General features: G+C 40.3%; 1 protein-coding gene across 2 annotated transcripts; it reads left to right on the top strand.

Moving 5' to 3' along the window:
- Positions 1 to 21: 21 nt before the first annotated feature.
- On the top strand, positions 22 to 12,276 carry GOLT1B (golgi transport 1B). 2 transcript variants are annotated; one of them, XR_012653601.1, is made up of 5 exons: positions 22 to 206; positions 4,637 to 4,728; positions 6,563 to 6,741; positions 8,334 to 10,255; positions 11,624 to 12,276. XR_012653601.1 is itself a non-coding variant. In XM_075051368.1 (5 exons), exons 1-5 carry the CDS (start codon positions 182 to 184, stop codon positions 11,660 to 11,662), a joined length of 417 nt encoding a protein of 138 aa, XP_074907469.1. In that variant the 5' UTR covers positions 65 to 181; the 3' UTR covers positions 11,663 to 12,276. The 2 variants fall into 2 exon arrangements, 1 of the variants encoding a protein (XP_074907469.1); XM_075051368.1 differs by having other exon boundaries at positions 65 to 206; positions 10,174 to 10,255.
- Positions 12,277 to 18,476: the final 6,200 nt, after the last annotated feature.

The following is an 18,476-nucleotide window of genomic DNA, read 5'->3' on the forward strand; positions in this document are numbered from 1 at the left end:
AGGGGGCGCAGCGGTAGCAGCGGCGCGAACAACGCGGCTGCTGATTGGCGCCGGCCCCTCCAATCGGCGGCCCCCTTCCACCCGGCGGCGAGGCGAAGGGGGCTGCGTGTTTCCGGAAGACGTGGCTCTTGCTGCCGCCGCTTCTCAGCCCCGCGCTCCCGGCCCCGCCGCTGCCGCCACCATGATCTCCCTCTCGGACACCCAGAGTAAGCGCCGCCCCCTCGCCACCGGGAGTCCGCCAGGGGAGGGGAGAGGAGAGAAAGGGGAGGGGAGGGTCGCGTCGCGTCGCCCGCCGCGGGGCTGGGGGCGGCGGGCGCCGGGGAGGGGGCCCCGGTGGCGGCCGAGCGGCGCGGGGCCAGCCGGGCCCGGCCCCCTCGCCCTTTGTTCGCGCTCCCGCGGCCCGCCGGTCGCAGCCGTGGGAGCGGTCGGTGCCGAGGGCCCCGGCCCGGGCCGCTGTGGCGGAGCGCCCCTGCGGAGAGCTCTCCTCCGTCCTCGGCCCGCGCCCGCCCCGGAGCCCCGGCGGAGAGGCGGCTCTCGGCGCTGGGGCGGGAGTCGCTGAGGCGGGGTCCGGCTTGCGCGGGCACCGGTTGGAAACCAGCGGCGGGCCGGGAACGGGAGGGGCGCAGGCGGAGCTCACCTGGCCGCGCCCGTCGGCATCGCCTCTTCGTGAGGGCGGTCAAAACGGCGGGTCGGGTCTAGCGGCGGTGCCGTGAGCCGCCGGGTGAAGCGGAGAGCGAGCTGGGGCGCGGGGCTGCGGCGGAGCGCTCGGCAGGGCCGGTCCCCGCGCCCCGGGGAGGGCGCTTCTGCCGCCGCCGCCGCTAGAGTTTGCCGTGGGCTGGGAGATGTTCCGTGCGGGCAGGGGTGCTGCGATGCGGCGGTGGCGAGAACGAAGGAAAGCCGAACGGTAAACAAAAGTAACCATTAGCTGAAGTCTTCTAGCGTGCCTCCACGTGGACGTTAGCGGTTTGGAATCAGTGAATTGTACTTTAGTGGCTTCTCTTAACGTGCCGTTATCACGCTGAGCGTTTGCAGGTGACACCGAGGGGATTTTAAGGTGAGGACCAGACACTCAGTCTGAAAGGGGGGGGGGGGGAAGTACTCGCATGTGACCGCGGTTTTGTTCTCACTGAATAGAAGTACTTGGAAATAGAGGTGCTGAAAGGGAAAGTACAAAGAAATCAAAGTAAAGGGGTTTGTAAGAGTTTGAACTTCAAGGTAAAGGAGAACGGTAGGTGTTTGGTTTAAATTAACATCTCGTGTATGATGTGTTTCTGGCATGGTTGCCATGAAAGGAAATAAGTCGGCTTAATAAGCACTGTGCTGTCAGTTATGAAGGAGGGCAAGTGTAAAAGATGTAGAAAAGAAAGTTAAAAGAACTGAGTTTAACTTGGTAGCAGGATACTGGAAACAGAGGCATTGGAGAGCCAGTCAAGGCCAAGCATGAAGACAGGCAGAAAAGGAGATTAGCGATGTTTCACGGTCAATGTTTTCTTGAGAAATTTAGGTGCCGTGCTCTGTTACTGGGATGGGTACTAACCCTTGGGGTTAACGTTTAGATTTCTGATTGATTAAACCCTTGCGGGCTTTGCTTTTCCTATTCTCCTGTCCAGAGTATTCATTGTGGGGAAAAAAAGAAAAATCTCTTCAGAAAGAGGAGATCTGTTCACTGTTTCCTTTTCTTAGTTCCTCATTTGGGACCTTCAGCTAACTCCAGTGCTGATTCTGTTGGTTTTAACTTCCAGAGCCAATAGTAAAGTACTGTGGAGTTCAGGGGGTTTTTTTAGGTTTTTTTTTTTCACTGTTTTTTTGAAATTCTGAAGATATTTTATCAGATAGTTTTAAACTCACTGCGGTCTAGAAAAATATGGAGTTAGCTGCAGAGTCACTGCTGGAGTAGTGTGATAAATACCTGGAGAGGACTGGTGCATTAGTTGATGTTTGGAAAGTTTAAATTTGCAGCTGTAGTCTAGAACATTTTGTAAGTGATGCATTGAATGGTGTTATAAATCACCAGTAATTGCAAAAGAACGCACTTAGTTTTTCCCAAACAAATTAATTTTTCAGTACTGAAAAATACTACTAGCAAAATAATAATAGTTAGAAATTGAAACTTTTCATAACCTATAAACTGCATGAATTTTTGTCTTCTGAGGGCCTGTAGTGCACGATTCCATTCTTATTTTGTACACAAAAGATGGAGGATGTGTATTGTCTTCCATGAACTTTCACAGTCAATGTATCTTAATTGTAAGTCTTAATATTTACTAAGCTGTTTTGATACAGTGCTGAAGTACTCTTACACAGCTTACAGGATTTCTGCAGAAACATTTGAGAAAGCATTGCTCCCTCATTTCAGTAAATCATAATTTTTAAAAAAACAGACTAAATGTCACGTGGTTAGTATGCGTTTCTGCATTTCTAGGCATTGAAATGTATTTGAGTAATATGGGAAGGCTCTTCTGGTGCAGGAGAAAGCATTTAAAAATAATTCACACCCTCTGTAAAAATTCCTAGTCCATTGTTGCAAAGATTATGTACAAAATCACTGTGGCGTTTTTTTTCCTTCCCCTAGGAATGCTAGTGAAATATATTTCCAAATTCTGATATGAATCAAGTCAGTAATACCTTCTACTGAGATATTAGCAACAGGGAGTAATAGTCCTGGACTACTCATCTTCTTTCAGCAGTAATTTTGGGACCATAAGAATGGTGGTCCTCTACTTTTTTTTTTCTTTTTTTTTTCTTTTCACTAACCAGAGAATATGCTTGACTTCTAAAGTGAATCTGAATCTGTTGTAGCAGTAGGTGATTACAAACATGTTTCAAGTGAATACAGGAGAAGTGACAGAATAGTAATTGCAGCAGCTGTTGGGAGTTGGCCTCTGCCTTCTTGCTAGATCCCTACTTTGTGCTATGTCTGCGAGAGGAATGAATACTTGCTTCCCATGACTGCATATTTATCTTATTGGCAGCTGGTAATTCCTTTGGAGTCCTGCCTCCAAGTGTTTTCCTTCCAGAATACAGATTGTTTCTGCTCTTCTAAAGTAAAGAGTAGTAGAGAAAAGGGCAGATTGCAATTATTATATTGCTTTCAGTCAGCAGATTCTCAATACTTGTTTACAATGAAAAATGGAATTGCAAATTGTATTTTCAATGAATGTCTGCAGTAAATCAATTGTAGCAGGTTACTTAGTAGTTTTAATTCTGGGTGGTTAAAATGCTTATAGCAAAAGTTTAAAGTGGCAGGCAGTGCTGTAGAACTACAGATTTAACACCATGCGGTCTGCAACCTTGCTCAAGTTAGGGAATTTAAATGTGGCTGTACAAATCTCTCTGAGGTGTTCTGAATTTTTTTGCAATAACTAAATGGAAGTTCTGAAATAGGCAGAATGATACTCCTTTACTCCTGAGCATTTCAAGCAACAGTAAACGATCAACTAGATCTACTCTGCAGTCAAAAGTGCAACTGAAATACATTTATGTAGATCTGGCAAGCAGTAGCAGTGAAGGCTATGATAGTGTGGGTGGGGTTTCTTGTTTGTTTGTTTCAGGCTAGACTAGTACTGGGATCTTCAAAATATACCTATATATACAGAGAGAGACACACACAAACTGGGCTGCCAGCCTGTCTATAGTAAGTATCGCGGCTGGTTTTGCTAGCTGGTTTTATGTATCCTGTAAGTTTCTAAATTTTCTGGTCACAAGGATAACAATAATGTAAGGATGAGTGCATAGATAAATGCAAAGATTTTTGCGGCTGTGTTGTTGTCATTTGTGTTATTTCTCCCATTCAGTCTGCATGAGAGTGACAGGAAGGCCTTAGAGGTTTAATTTTAAAAGTAGGATGTATTTCTAAGTATGGTCTTCAAGATACCTTAGAGGTTATTGTGAAGTGGTAGCTTTAATCATAGGTTGATATTTTTAACCCGGTTTGTCAGACACCTTCCATCCTACTCTTGCCTTCACAGTATTTCTTGAGCAACCTGTGCAGAGAGGGAGAATTCAAAGATATGTAGTATCTACAAGTTTTGTGAAAACTGGCAACTGGCTGGTGACCCAAGCTAGTGTTTAATAGCCATCAGTGCATGTGTAATTTGTAAAGAGCCTACAGCATTAATCTGTTCAATCCATAAGTTCGGGAAAGTGGGACTGCTATGCAAGATTATGGGAGGTGGAATGTGAGGTCTCGGGAGGATGGAAAGGACCAGTGTACTTATGTTACTGTGGTAAACATAATGGGATAAGAGTTGCAAATGGAAAACAAAGTTTCATTATCTGTTCACAAAACAATCCTTTTCTCCACACTAGCAGTAAATCAAAAGGGATGTCTTTGTGGTATGTATATATGCATGCATGCTTTCTTGTTGCATTCAATTTCAGTATATAGTTCTGAGTGTGTACTTTTTTGATAAGCAGCTTCCAGAGATCTCTGTCTGTTACTGAAGTAATTGGTGTCTACAAGACTTACCATATTTGTACACTCAGAGAAGTTTTTAGGTAGTCATAAAATAGGCTGAGTTTTTCTATAAATTTAAAATGTCTGTATCTTGGACATTCTAAGTTTTTCATAATTTTTATGCATGAGGTTTTCCTGGTACTATGTTCTGTTACATGCCTAAATTTGTTTCTTTTTCAGAAATTGGAATGGGACTAACAGGGTTTGGAGTGTTCTTCCTTTTCTTTGGAATGATACTCTTCTTTGACAAAGCTCTTTTGGCTATTGGAAATGTAAGTGCCTTCTGTTTAGTCTTAGATTCTGCACTGCTTAGAATTAAGTATGTGATATATTAAAAATAAACGAAAAATAGAACAATAAGTTGTCAATTTGAAACTATCACAAAATTTACTGTGGCAATTTGGTATAAAGGAAGAGTTATGCTCAGCGATATGAGTGAATCATTTTTCCTGATTAAAGTTAGAACAACTCATGTGAATCTAAATATCGTACCTCCAGGTCAGGCCTGCAGTATGTTGGTCAGACAAGAAGCAGCTTGTTCCACAGTTATGCTGCTGCAAATACGGTTTCTAGATTGGCTGTCATTACTAATGCTTTCTTTTTTTGTGATCTTGTAAGATAACTGTCAAATTTAAGTATATATTTGGGTAAGAATAGTGAAGTGTTCTGTACACACTAGCAAATGTAGCTTTGTTGTGCTTTATGACAAAATAAAGAAGTATGAACTGCTGATAGTCTGGCTGTAGAAGAGCCAATCACCCTTCATAGTAGAGAGATTTAACATCTTTGGTTTTTACCAAATCAAAGTTTTCACTTAAAGCAGTATACAAACTAAGTCCTAGTTCTGGTACGCAAAATTCCCAATTCAAAGCAAATATAAAATGACAGGGTGTTTTCTGAATGTGATAATCTCTGTGCCTCTGCTGTTCTCGGCTTTGCCAGCCAGCCAAGAGCACAGCCTGGTAGAGGTTTGCATCCTCTTTTGCTGATGCCTAGAAGTCTGTGGTCAAAACTGATCAGTTTCATTCTCTGGCAGCAGAGTCAAACACTGAGATTCATGAAAGGAAAATATAAAAATATATATATTTGCATTTGGGTGCGTAAGTTAAAGCAATGTTCTGAACCATCAGTAAAGTGTATAGTGGAAGAGTAAAAAAATAAAATAATGCTTATTTTTTCTTTTCCTAATGTAAGGTAGAAATAAAACATCCTCTTCAGGGAAAATGATGAAAACATAGGTAGGAAGAGACAATGACAGGCTATGTCGTAGCCAAAGATAATGCAAGAAAAGGTACTATATCCTTACAGAAAGCTTAAAAAAAATCAGAAAGGGGAAGAGGTGGTAAGAAAGTAGTTTATTGAATAACATACAAAACTTAAATTTCATCTATAATCTTGAGTAAAATCTGAGATACTATCCCCTTCTCAGCAAAAATGTTGGCCAGGTGTACACTTAGAAGCTGAAGTAAGTACAAATCCTGTTGCTAAAGGACACTAAAAGTAGTTCAGACTAGTTGGGACTAGTGTGATAGTGTTCAGTCTATACTGGAACTAGTAAACAGTAGAAAGAATATACACAGAAAAAAACCCAAAACCAACAAGTAAAGTAACTGGTAAAGCTCTTCAACTGGTTTCCTTTTTTGCCTTTGAACTGTTCAGTTGATTGGTACAAGCTGTTGAAGATGTCCATGGTATAGAACAGAGGTGCTTTTGTAACATGTCTGTTCTCAGTTTTTAGGAACCTTTGCTGTCAGTGGTACTAAGCTTCAGCACTGCTTGTGGATAATGATCGTACTCATGTTATGGCACAGATAAAACTGTTGTCACCAGGTCTTTTTGCCATGATTGTGTTTGTCAGAGACCACAAAGGTAGACTCTACTTTTTAAGCAGCTGAGAGAAGAGTTTTGAATGCTAGCTACAAGTACTTCAAGATGGACTTTACCAAAGAAAATCACTAGTAAATTCCTTCTCACCATCTGTCTTTTGGTATTAAAAAAAGTTATGCAAGAAATGCAATATAATTTGTAGAATATATATGTTTACATCCTAAATTTAGGAATATAATTATCTGTTTTCTTTCTTTGATTGGTTTTTGTCTTTTGTAGGTTTTATTTGTGGCTGGCTTGTCTTTTGTTATTGGTTTAGAAAGAACATTTAGATTCTTCTTTCAAAAACACAAAATGAAAGCAACGGGCTTTTTCCTGGGTGGTGTGCTCATAGTTCTCATTGGTTGGCCTTTAATAGGAATGATCCTTGAAATTTATGGCTTCTTCCTATTATTCAGGTAAGACTTGTTTCAAAATACCTTTCTGTATTGGTGTATCTAGGAATAAATGTATTCGTTTAGTGTTGCTGCATTACAGCTGACAAAGCTGCATACTTTAAATGTTCGCTTTTGATAGGTTTTATATAAAGTTACATTTGCAAGAGGTGGAAAGTAGGTAAGTATTTTTCCAAGACTCAAATCTGCTAAGGTTTGTGAGGTGTATACCAAACTGACTTTGGCAATGTTGTTTATGTCTAACGAAAGAATTGTAAAGCTTCAAAATATCTGGGAGCCCAAATTGTTAGCAGTGCGAAGTTTAAATATTTACTCCTTAAAAAAGGCAACTTAGATACTAAGTATTTATTGGTGGGGAATTTGTTCTTTTCTTTAACAGATGGGGCAAAATACTTGGTTACAAACATGCTGTGTCTGTAACCTTACCATTTCATTACTATGGCAGCCCAGTGGAAGGATGTCTTCTGTTGTGTTTCATTACACTTGTGCCCTAGTATAGTCAGAACTGCTGGGTTTGGTTAGCATTATCTTGACTGAGTTAAGGAAAGATGAAAATTCTTATGTTTTGAACAGCAATCTTGATATATGTTATAACTTTCACAATGTGTCATTTAACTTCTTCATAAATGCAATCACAATGGTGAAAGAATTTAACTTGTTACAACCTGTATATATCTATATTTTATCTTTATTTCCATGGTTGAAGTTCCATACTTCAGTATAGAACAAAGTACAATGGTAGTAAGTAAGAAGGAAGGCTTTTAGTTGTTCCTGGACTTCTGTTCAGATGAAGACTGTTTCATTAATGCTTATTAATCTAATAACAGACCCCTAAAAACAGACCCCTTTTCAAAGTGTTCGGCTACTGGCTAAATAGTACAGTTCCTGTTAATCAAAATCAAACCACTGTTCCCATGGTGCCTTTTTTTCCACTCAGTGAAATTGTATGTTAATCTTGTATATAGTTTAGATAAAATGTTTAAATATTTTTTGAAAAAAATCTTAACTTGGCTCCTACTGAAGACAGTGAGATTTTTGAAAATCGATTTTGCAGTTTTAATATATGCTTCTTATTGTTGTACTTCGTATTACCCTGAACTCTGTCACTGCAAGTGTTTTGAAAATCAGTGTTTCACTGAATATTGTCATTTCTTGCATGTAGAGCTTGAGTTTAATCAGCCAGTACAAAGCAAGTAGAGTGTGTTTCTAACCAAACACCCCTCCTTTTAAAAGATCTCAGAAGAATTACAAATTACTATGTCTGAGCAGGTATGGTTGTGGATTATCTATTGGTGCTAGCCAGGGGCCAGCAAGGTAAAATTACGTTGAAGGGATTATAGAAGGTCAGTAGTTATCCCTACTAGGTCATTAGGACTATCCTTTAGCCAGAAGAGTATCAATAAGGGATAGATAATTTCAGGTGTGAATGTTTGTCTGATCTGTTTTAATTTAAAACATCTCTAGATCATCTCTTCTAGTGCTTAATAGTTCTTAGAATCTAAATCCCTTGCTACAATGTCAGCTAGTTACTACTTCAAACAGAGCTTTATGTTTTGCTTCATTCTTATTCATTTCAACCATTATTGTGTTTTCAGCCACTTGCTTCTTTCTGAAGAAGTTAAAAATGGAGCCTTTCTGCAAGCATCACTTTATACAAATCCTCAGGATCCTGCTGTTTGTTTGTGTAACAGAAAACTTCCCTGGTTATCATTGGTCTCTGAAGTACATAATTTTCTTAAGCCCAAGGCATACCAGATCAATTTATGCACTTTTGGATTTGTTAGGGCAGTGTGCTGTGAGGATGGGCATTTCTGTGTATCGTGATGGCTCTAATCATGTGGATTACCAGGACTTTTATATGGAAAATCTTTATATTTACCAAGAGCAATTTAGCAGTTCTAGTAACTTTACTTCAACTCAGACTAAGATAGTACAAATGTAAACCACTGTATTGTACTTTTTTGAGTCTCTTGTTTTTAGACCACTAAAGTAGTTCTACTAGGTGTTCAGATCCCTATAGAATCTTTTCTTGTAGGCTGTTGTCTTGCATATCTAGACTACTTTTACAGTCACCTTTCTTACACCCTGTAGCAGTAATTGCAGAGCCCTTGCTGTCCATAAAACAACGGTTAGGAGCTGGTGACCAAGAACACGTAAACAAATGACAGGATTGCAAAGACTTTTTTTTTTTTTTAATATGCATCTGACTGAAGTGAGACACACACACACAATTATTGTTTTACTCTGGTTTAAATCTAGCATGTCTTTCCCTTCTTGTCTTTATTTAACATGCTGCTACAAGTTTCCCATCAGACGTTTAGGTTTTTTTCCATACTTCTACATGCTCAGATTGCATTCACTGGAGAAAGCTATTATGGGACATTACCTTTTGTACTCTAAGCTGCTTTTGGAGCCTTGTTCAGATTATAGGCATCCAAAGTTATGGCTAACAATATTATCCTTCCTGTACTGACTATTCCTTATTCTTGGCTACAACAGTTGTTTTAATCTGTTACAAGGGGTTTGTGTGCCCTGCATCACAATTTACTGGACCACTGAAATGATTTGGTCTTTAAAAACAAGAAAATGTCCAGGAAAAACTTGCTGATATTGGTACTACCCAGCAAATAGTTCTTACCAGTGTAGTGAAGAGGATGATGACTTATGAAACTTCCCTGTTTCACTGTGGCCGAGGTCTCATTACATGTTAATCCTTAATCTACACAGGGAATGTATAGCTCAACAAGAGAGAACTCAGAATGCCACCACCAGCTGAATTGCTACAATTGACTGCAAACAGCTGAGCTGCTGCCGTAGAAAATTTGTTTTCCTGCAGCAGAAACAAAGTGGAAAGCACAGGGGGCTACACCACAGCAGCTGTGCTAGGCAACATCCTCTGGCTCATGATTTAAATCTCTGACTTTACATAAATTTGTGAAATAAGTGAATACACAACTCTGTCGTGCTCAATTTTCTTTAGTTAATGTAAAGAGTACCATATATGGTTTCAAAGGGGATTATTCAGAATTAACTTCAGTTGTTTTTACATTGGGTATTGCAAGAATGTATTTCCTATAATGTAAAAAGAAATTACCTCAAAATATGTATGGTAATTTTGAGAAATTAGTTGGGAGCATCAGTTCTGTTGACTAAGTTGGGTATTCTTTCTTCGGTTATTTTTTGAAGAGCTGACTGAGGGTTGCCACCTATGAAGAAAATTAAGTCCATTTAAAAATAAGGTGTATCTTTCCTGGTTTTCTGCTTTCTCTGCTGAGTGTATGTTGATGTATTTGGTAAAATTAATGTGCTACTAAGAAGCTAGGAGATTTTATGTAACCTGGGTTTAAAAAATAACTCCTATTTCTTCATTTTATAGCAATATGAGAATAGTACAATTATAAAAACTAATACAATCTTCTGATATCTTAACTAAAGGGGGTTCTTTCCTGTGGTTGTTGGCTTTATTAGAAGAGTTCCAGTTCTTGGATATCTCTTGAATTTACCTGGTATAAGCTCGGTAAGTGTTTGGTACTTCATGCAAAATTTGAAGCTTGTACTGTTTTTTTGTTCCATTGTTATAGCAATAGTAGAAATGCATCAGAAATAAAGGAAATATAACTTTAGAGCAGTGTCTTTGAGTGTATTCCTGTATAGTTCTTGCACCATACAGATCACCTTCGTTCCCAGTGAAAGACTTCTAGATGTAAAAGGAACAAAAGGATACCTTTGCAGAAGCTGCCCTTGCTTACATGTTGTGAAGTGGAAAGAGCCCTGGATTGTGATTTGGAGCGCTGGGGTTCTACTTTCTGCTTCACTGTTGGCCCTAGGTGACCAAATAGGCAAATCATGACACTGTTCTCTGCCTCTTCTCCTGTCTGTACGATGAGGAGGACACTGTTCTTTGCATAGTATTTGGATATATTTATGAAAAGTTGCCTGTAAAAGCAAACAGTTTAGTTCAATGTTAAGTTGCAGCTTGTATGGCAAATCCAGAAACCCTCATATGCATAATCATTCATCAGATATACTTTTTAAGGTCCACTGCACCAGACTGCAGCTTGCATTTACTAAGATTTGTATTTTTTCAAATGCAGTTTTCCATTTTCTTAACCAAATAGCCAGGGATTTGAAGACAATTAACAGGTGCCAGAAAGATGGTAATCTAGGGTGTTTCAGTCAACTACTTTTACTGTGCTAATTTCTGTACATATTTTAACACAAGCATTTTTAACCCTAGTTTTGAAAGCAACAGTTTTAATAGCTACTACTAAAAAATTATAGGGGATATAACTCAGATGTATACAGGCTGTTTTTTTTTTAAATTAGTGTTCAAGGTCATCTGTTCCAATCTTACAGTTAGGCCACGTTCTGGCTCATAATTCATGATCAATTGAATGTTTCATTTGTCAATTGATCTTACTTAGTCATATTTAGTTTGATCATAAAGGGGTTAAATCTTGTTTTAAAAAGATAATTGTTAATGTTTTATTCAAAGCCTACGTAGGCTCAGAAGAGAATCCACAGTAATGGTCAGTTGGAATATCTTACTTGGTCTACTAATGCATGTGTGGCTGATACTGTATTGTTTTGTTTCAATCATTAAGCTAGCAGTGTTATCTGCATTCTTCTATTTCCTTTTTCATTCTGTTGCATCTTCATGTTGCACTGTTAATGTCTATATGAGAAAAACATGTCATGCAGAAACACAATTGCAATGTAAGGTTTTTAATTTTCACAAACTTAAACCATGAGACCTTGGTGAGTACTACTTGACTCTCATTTTCAGTCGCATACTAACTGTGCAAGTAGCAAGTAATATTTGAGAGTAACTTCGCTGTACATAAATGTCATGCAGCTTAAAACCTTTTTGTCTCCTTTTCTACAGCTTGTAGATAAAGTTGGAGAAAGCAACAACATGGTATAATGACGAGAGGGCAGAAGACTGATTCTAAACTTACTGTATTATTTATAAAAACCTTTTGAAGAATACTCAGCACAAAGATTAAGTTGTGTACAAAGGAAAAGCTTGTTACGTTCTTTACATAACAGTTTAATTTAAAATGTATAGTCAACAATATACATTAGAAAAGAAGCCCTGCAAGTGTGCTTCTAGGAAAGTAACTCCAGAGTTCAGGAAGTAAACTGAAGAGGTGAAAGTCATGGAATAACCCATGTTGCAACTGTTCAAGACTATCTTTGTTGGTTTTGGAAAACATGCTAGAGGCAATGAACCCTTGTGGAATTAACGGTGCCTGTACTTTACCTCCTTATTTTGAAGGTGCAGTAGAGCAAACAGGCCTAGATTTTTAAGGGTGACCCAAACTTATCCAACCCTCTGCTTGCTATCCTCAGAGTGCAAAAAAAAAAAAAAAAACAAACAGAAAACTTCTTGTGTAACAAGAGATGCGTCTTTGCATGAAGGTTAAGATGACTATTCATCTTCAAGTGTATTATGACAAAAAAAAAAGGAAACCCTACACGGTTCTGTTGTAAACATTTTTGTAAATATGTGGCTGAAATAAAACATTGTTATCTTAATGTTTCAAAGCCAAATGTAAGTTGATTGTATTTGCCTTCCATTTTGGAATAAGCAAAAGGTCAATCTTGAATAACCGCGGTCTTAAATGTTGGTTCTGAACATGTGGAGCTCAGCAGGGAACTCTGGAAACTGACTTGCACTCCTTCCAGTTTGTTCTCCTTGAGTCATGTTACACGTGCATCCAGATGAGAATGTAGCCCCTTGTCACTAACATGATAACTTTGTGAAATATGCGTAGTTCACAAAAAATGCATTTGGTTAAGGTGCTGACATGAACCCTGTGAAATGTATCTTATCAAAATTTGAACCTTTGTTTTTAAGTAGTTTGAAGGTAAGGTTTCTTTGTTTACTCTGGAACTACAAATTGACTTTTATTTTTTACAGTAATAAAATGAAAACTTAAAAGTTCTGTGTACGTGAGTCTCTGGGGAGAAAATTAAGCTAATGGGGCTAACAAAAGATCAAGTGCCAATCTCCATATGTTTTGTAACTTGTTGCTTGGGTTACCTTCAAGTAACTTCTATCAGTCACAGCAACAGCTTTGCTGTTACAGAGATTCTTAGCTAACCTGGAATAAATGTCCCCTACTAATGCAAGGGTCACATTTCTGCTTCTATTGGAATGTTAAACATTGTGCACTTTCAATAGATTTAGTTACGTAGTGTCCTCACCTAACAAAACATGATCATTAAGTAAATTGTATTTGTGCAGGCTTTGGGGGTTTCTGCTGTTTAACTTTCTTTTCCCTTAAATGTAATCTTAAAAAAATATTACCAAAATGCAATGGTAGTATTTCAAGTAGCTATGTAGTCTTAAAGGTCTAATGACTGTTTTTTCTGTTTGGTTGGTTGGCTGTTTTTTTTCTTTATCATGCAGTTAAAATTGGTATTCCAAAATAACTGTTAAGTTAAGAAGAATCCTCATATACCAACCCTTTTGGAAATTGCTGTGAAGTTTATTTGTATAAGACATCTTACTTTCATTACAACTGTATAAATAGCCACAATCTACTATTCCAAATGTTTAATTTGCTTCCTTCTCAAACACAAAATGATTAAGTGAAAAAATGCCATTGTATTTACAATGAATAGCATCTGAAAAAATCAGTGTTTTTATTTCATAAATGACAAAAAAATGGCTATATTTGCCTGATGGCACGTGTGTTATAGTTTACAGACAGGACTAAATATGACTTGTGGCTTCTACCTCAAGAGATAAACCAATTTTAACTGCTTCTGTAGATCTGTTGTGTGTTAAAATGACTAGAGAGTAACACTACAGCAGTTTAGCAAGCTCATCTTGTTTGCTTTGGTAGAGCACTAGTCTGTACTGTGGGAATCAAGTACTGTTTAAAACAGACAGTGTTCATCATTTACATTGGAAGTCAGCTACCTGAAGGTTTTTCTTCTTGTCCTTTGAAAAGTAATGTGATGGGAAATGTGGATTGCACCCCATGACTGTGGAGCTCTGACTGAAAGCAAATTGCTTGGTAAGCTGAAGTACCTTCATCAACAAGAAAGCTGATGGTACCTTTCAGAGGTGATGAATGTGGTGTTGTATGTGATCTTTTAGCCCTCTGAAACACTGGGATGTAGGCAGTTCATCTCACTTCTATTTAATTCATTGTTTTAAATCAAAAGTCAATTTTTTGTCAGATGTGAACTGTTGTGAAAAGTGTCTGAGGGAACAAAATTGTATGTTGAATTTAGCATAGTCTTTATCCCTTAAGGTAATGTCTTTGAGGCAGTTTTGCTGAGATAAGTGTGGGTGGCAGCAAAGGTCAAAATGACAGCCTTAAAGTGTTTCTGTCATTGCAAAAATATCTCTAACAGAAACATGCTTGGAACATTTCCCCTTTTAAATGTAATTTATAATTGCTGCTTTAAAAATCATGAGGATGGATCTTATTCTGAGCAGATGAATACTGTAAATATCCTTGTCATACCTTGAATAAATGGGTACCTTTTTCTATAATTTGTCTTTGTGTCTCTTTACATGCTTGTTTTAAAAAAGTGTTTTGACAAGTTTTCCTTTCCAAAGGTTAGGGCATGCATGCTGCTATTGCTTCACTATCTTACATTGTTGTGACTTTCATAGTAAGTAGTGTCTTTGATTAATCTTTAATAGAAAAGTTTCCTCTTTTTCTTACAATAAACCTTCTACATAAACATCGCCCTAGTTATTCAAGCTTCACTATCTTACACTGTTTTGACTTTCATAGTAAGTAGTGTCTTTGATTAATCTTTAATAGAAACATTTCCTCTTTTTCTTACAATAAACCTTTTACATAAACATCTCCCTAGTTATTCAAGTTCCAGTTTCAAACACATCACAACAAAATGTGGAAATTACAGTTACATGGGAAATACTTTCTTTGTTAAACTACCTCCTTTCTGAGGAAATAACTGTGAAACTTTAGGAGAAAAAGGATACATGTCTAGAACTTAGAGCAGGTTCTAGTCCCTGTGTTTTCAGTTTAGTTCAAGGATATGAGTGTGGGCTATTGATAGCCTAGAGAGTGGCCTGATAAGCAGGTTTACTATTCTGTGGTGGTCTGCAAGCTTGCAGCCCACTGTTGAGGATTTTCAGAAAGAGAATAGAACAGCAAAGCAGGGATTTTAATTGGTTGTTGAGGTGGTGTGTTGGTGTTATGTGCTAGTTAACGCCCTAAAAACTTACTTTGACTAAAGTTGCAGCCTCTCAACTATTACCAAAGTCGGTTCTAGCTGAAGAATACCAAGGAATTGTCACTTCCTAATTTAAAAGGACAAAATTCCCAGCTACATCTAGTTATATTTGTTAAACTGTGAGAGATATAATGTTAATCTGTATGTAGCTCATGGCCAGTTACTTTCAGTGAACAGTTGCCATTTATTAACCAGGAACACTTTGTTATTGCTCACAATATAGTACCACTGTAGTTCAGAGTCTCTGTCAAAAACGTTGTAAAGAAAGGTATCTTTGCAGTAGATGTCAAAGCAAGGTTTTATTGGATTACTTTAAAATTGTTTCTGCAGCAGATTTCAAGGTACAGGCCCATCTAGGTGTTGCCGTTCTGGTTCGCTTGATACCAGGCTGGAAGATAGAGTCTGCATCCCTAAACCAAATGTAGTATGTATGTCTCCCAGCTGTCTCTTCAGATGTCACTGCCAACCCTTGGACTCCTGTCTCTATTTCTCTGGCTGCCATGTCCTGGCTTGCTTTGGCTGTTACTTCTACCCTTCAGATTGCCATTACCAGCTATGACAGCGCTAGTGTGCTGTTACCAGGCTGACTTACCCAGAAGAATTTGGCCTTTGTGGCCCATTTGCTCTATGCTTCACCCTTCTAGTATTGGTCTTGGCATATCAAAGCATCTTTCAGAAAACTTGGATATCGTGCTTGGTCCAACAAAGAGATTCTGCAGATGCTGTAATCCCTGGCCAAGCCTAATTTCAGCACAATTATTATATGGTGAAGCATCCTCCTCAAATAGGTAAGAATTTAAAGAAAAATGACAGGTCTAACATGCAGTAATTTGATGTGGAATTCGTTATCTCAAACTAAGTGTTATGGCTGATAATCTGGAGTATTGCTCAAGATCTGTTTATAGAAATGCATTTATGTGTTTATACCAGTCGTTAATGTCTAGTTTACCTGTGAAGTAGCGCAGGTCTGGAGGAACCCACGTGCTTTTCGGCAAGTATACCTGTATGCTTGCTAGCAGATACCGTTTTTCATTGTAGTAGTAGTACCACTTTGCTGGGGAATGTAATGGATCTCCTATAAAAATATATAGGTTTGGAGTATCTTATTGCATACAATGCTGAAAGCTCATAAAAGCATCGGGTTCCTAGCTGGCTTACCACATACGGGAATTTCTCCACTGAAAGGGCAGCAGCGTTTAGCCTACTGTTCGGTGCAGGGGCGTAGATCTCGCCAAGATGTTTGTAACCCAGAACTGGCCTCCTGCACCATCGAACTGGCGGTGCAGCTGACCTCGGGCAAAAGGTAGGTGACCCACCACCTCTTTATTTTCCCTTTTTTCGGTGCCCCGCTCTGAACCTCGGTCCGGGTCCGAGCCGGCCCTCCCGCCATCAGGTGCGGCGGCGGTCACCCGGCGGCCACCAGGGGGAGCCATGAGGGAGAGAAACGCCGGGGAGGCGGCGGGAAGGGCCCGGGGGGCGCGGGGGATTCACCGGCGCCGAGCACGGAGCCTACGCGGCCCAGGATCCCCGAGGCAGCGAGCGGGGCTGTACCTGCAAAGCCGGGGACTGGAGGCCGAGTGGTGGTACCTCACGGTGGAGGGCACAAGATAGGGTTTATTGTCGTCTTTTCAAACCAGCCGCGCGACGAGCCAACGGTTCGGAGTCCTACAGAGGGTAAGTGGGGCCCAAAAAATGTCGTGAAAGTTTCTGGCTGGTTTGTTGTGTGCTTCTCTTTAAGCGTGATTGAATTTAGACTGGGTAACCACAACGTGGCTATAAAACACGAAGCGGATGCTGAGCTTTTTATAGAGAGCTGGTTGTGCCAAAATGCTGCTGCACGTCAGGCCCTCTCTTGGCTGGCAGGATTTGAAGCAGCCAAGTTGTAATTTGGAGATTGGGAAAGCGGGCTTTCCTCTTGCCACAGCCCAGCTGCCTCCGTGCGTCCTTTTCTCCAGGCACTCAAAAGCTCTGCCAGTAACATCAGAGAAATAAAGATTTTCACACTGATTTCTACAATTTAACTCTACTGCTTTGAAATGAAAGGCATTTTTGGCCCAAAATGTTTTACACCACCCAAAAAAATCACATTGAGTCAGTCTTTAAATATTAATTTAGTTTTTGTATCAAAACCAAGCAGTTCAGCAGCGCATCCTCCAGGCGGCCTGGCTGAGTGGCTTTTATCATTAACCATCTAACCTTGTGTGTCCGAAGAAGGGCAACAAAGCTGGTGAAGGATCTAGAGAACAAGTCTTATGAGGAGTGGCTGAGGGAGCTGGGGTTGTTAAGCCTGGAGAGAAGGAGACTGAGGGGAGACCTTATCGCTCTCTACAACTACCTGAAAGGGGGCTGTAGTGAGGTGGGTGTCAGTCTCTTTTCTCAAGTAACAAGGGACAGGACAAGAGGAAATGGCCTCAAGTTGCACCAGGAGAGGTTTAGATTGGCTATTAGGAAAAATTTCTTCACTGAAAGGTCTGTCAAGCATTGGAACAGGCTGCCCAGGGAAGTGGATGAGTCACCATCCCTGGAGGCGTTCAAAAACTGTGTAGACGTGGCACTTTAGGACATGGTTTAGTGGTGGACTTGGCAGTGTTAATGGTCGGACTCTATGTTCTTAAAGGTCTTTTCCAACCAAAACGATTCTATGAACTTATGTGGAGAATTATCCTCAACTTGCTTACTCCCCCCTCCCCCCGGAAAAAAATATAACAGCACAAAATATAAAGTGTTTCCCCTCATACTTTTCTGCCAGTTTTTAAGCAGGCCTGAGTGGGGGAGAAAGAAGCGACTTAGCGGTTATGAAATGTTGGCAGTTACCTTGGATGGGGAAAATGGGCTAGCGAGGAATCATGGTGCTTCCCTTAAAAGGTGAAGGATTGGGTTGATTTTGATGAGAACTTGGGATCCATGTGGCCCGGGTGCTAAAGCCTCAGATGGAGCCAGCTGAGGGGGGCTCTGCTGCTGACCCAGCCTCTGAGGTGCTGCTGCCACCTGCAGCGTCTCCCTGTGCCCCCATTCCCACCTCTGGTGCACCTAAACTCATTCTAAATGCCTTTTGAAGGCTTTGCTTCAGAAGCATGACTGACACTTCACCTTCTGGACGCGAAGGAAGCCAGCCCCGTTCCGGCAGGGCTGTGAGGCGAGGCAGGTGCAGCGGCCCAGAACCTTCTGGAAGAGGCCTGCGGGGAAGGCCCTGCCCTGCCCCCCGCTGCTGAGGGGGCTGTGAGGAGGTGAAGGAGAGGAGCTAGAAAACTGAAGTCTGAAAGAAATGTTGGAAACAAACTCTGTTCTCGGTTAATTCCCAGAGCGTAATGTTTTTCTTGCCTCTCAGGACAGAAATAAGCAACACATTCACAAAGTGCTTATTTAGGAAGAATGCATAAAATGCTGTTTCCCTGAATGGGTGGGAATGAAAGGGCAGGAGACGTGTTTATTTGGTTCCAATTACTCTCACACATGCAGGCGTTTTCTTTTCAGCCTTTTTTTTAGTGTTTTCCTGGTTGTCAGGTGTTCTG

The sequence above is a fragment of the Buteo buteo genome, chromosome 19 (assembly GCF_964188355.1).
Source record: "Buteo buteo chromosome 19, bButBut1.hap1.1, whole genome shotgun sequence".
Classification (NCBI taxonomy): domain Eukaryota; kingdom Metazoa; phylum Chordata; class Aves; order Accipitriformes; family Accipitridae; genus Buteo; species Buteo buteo.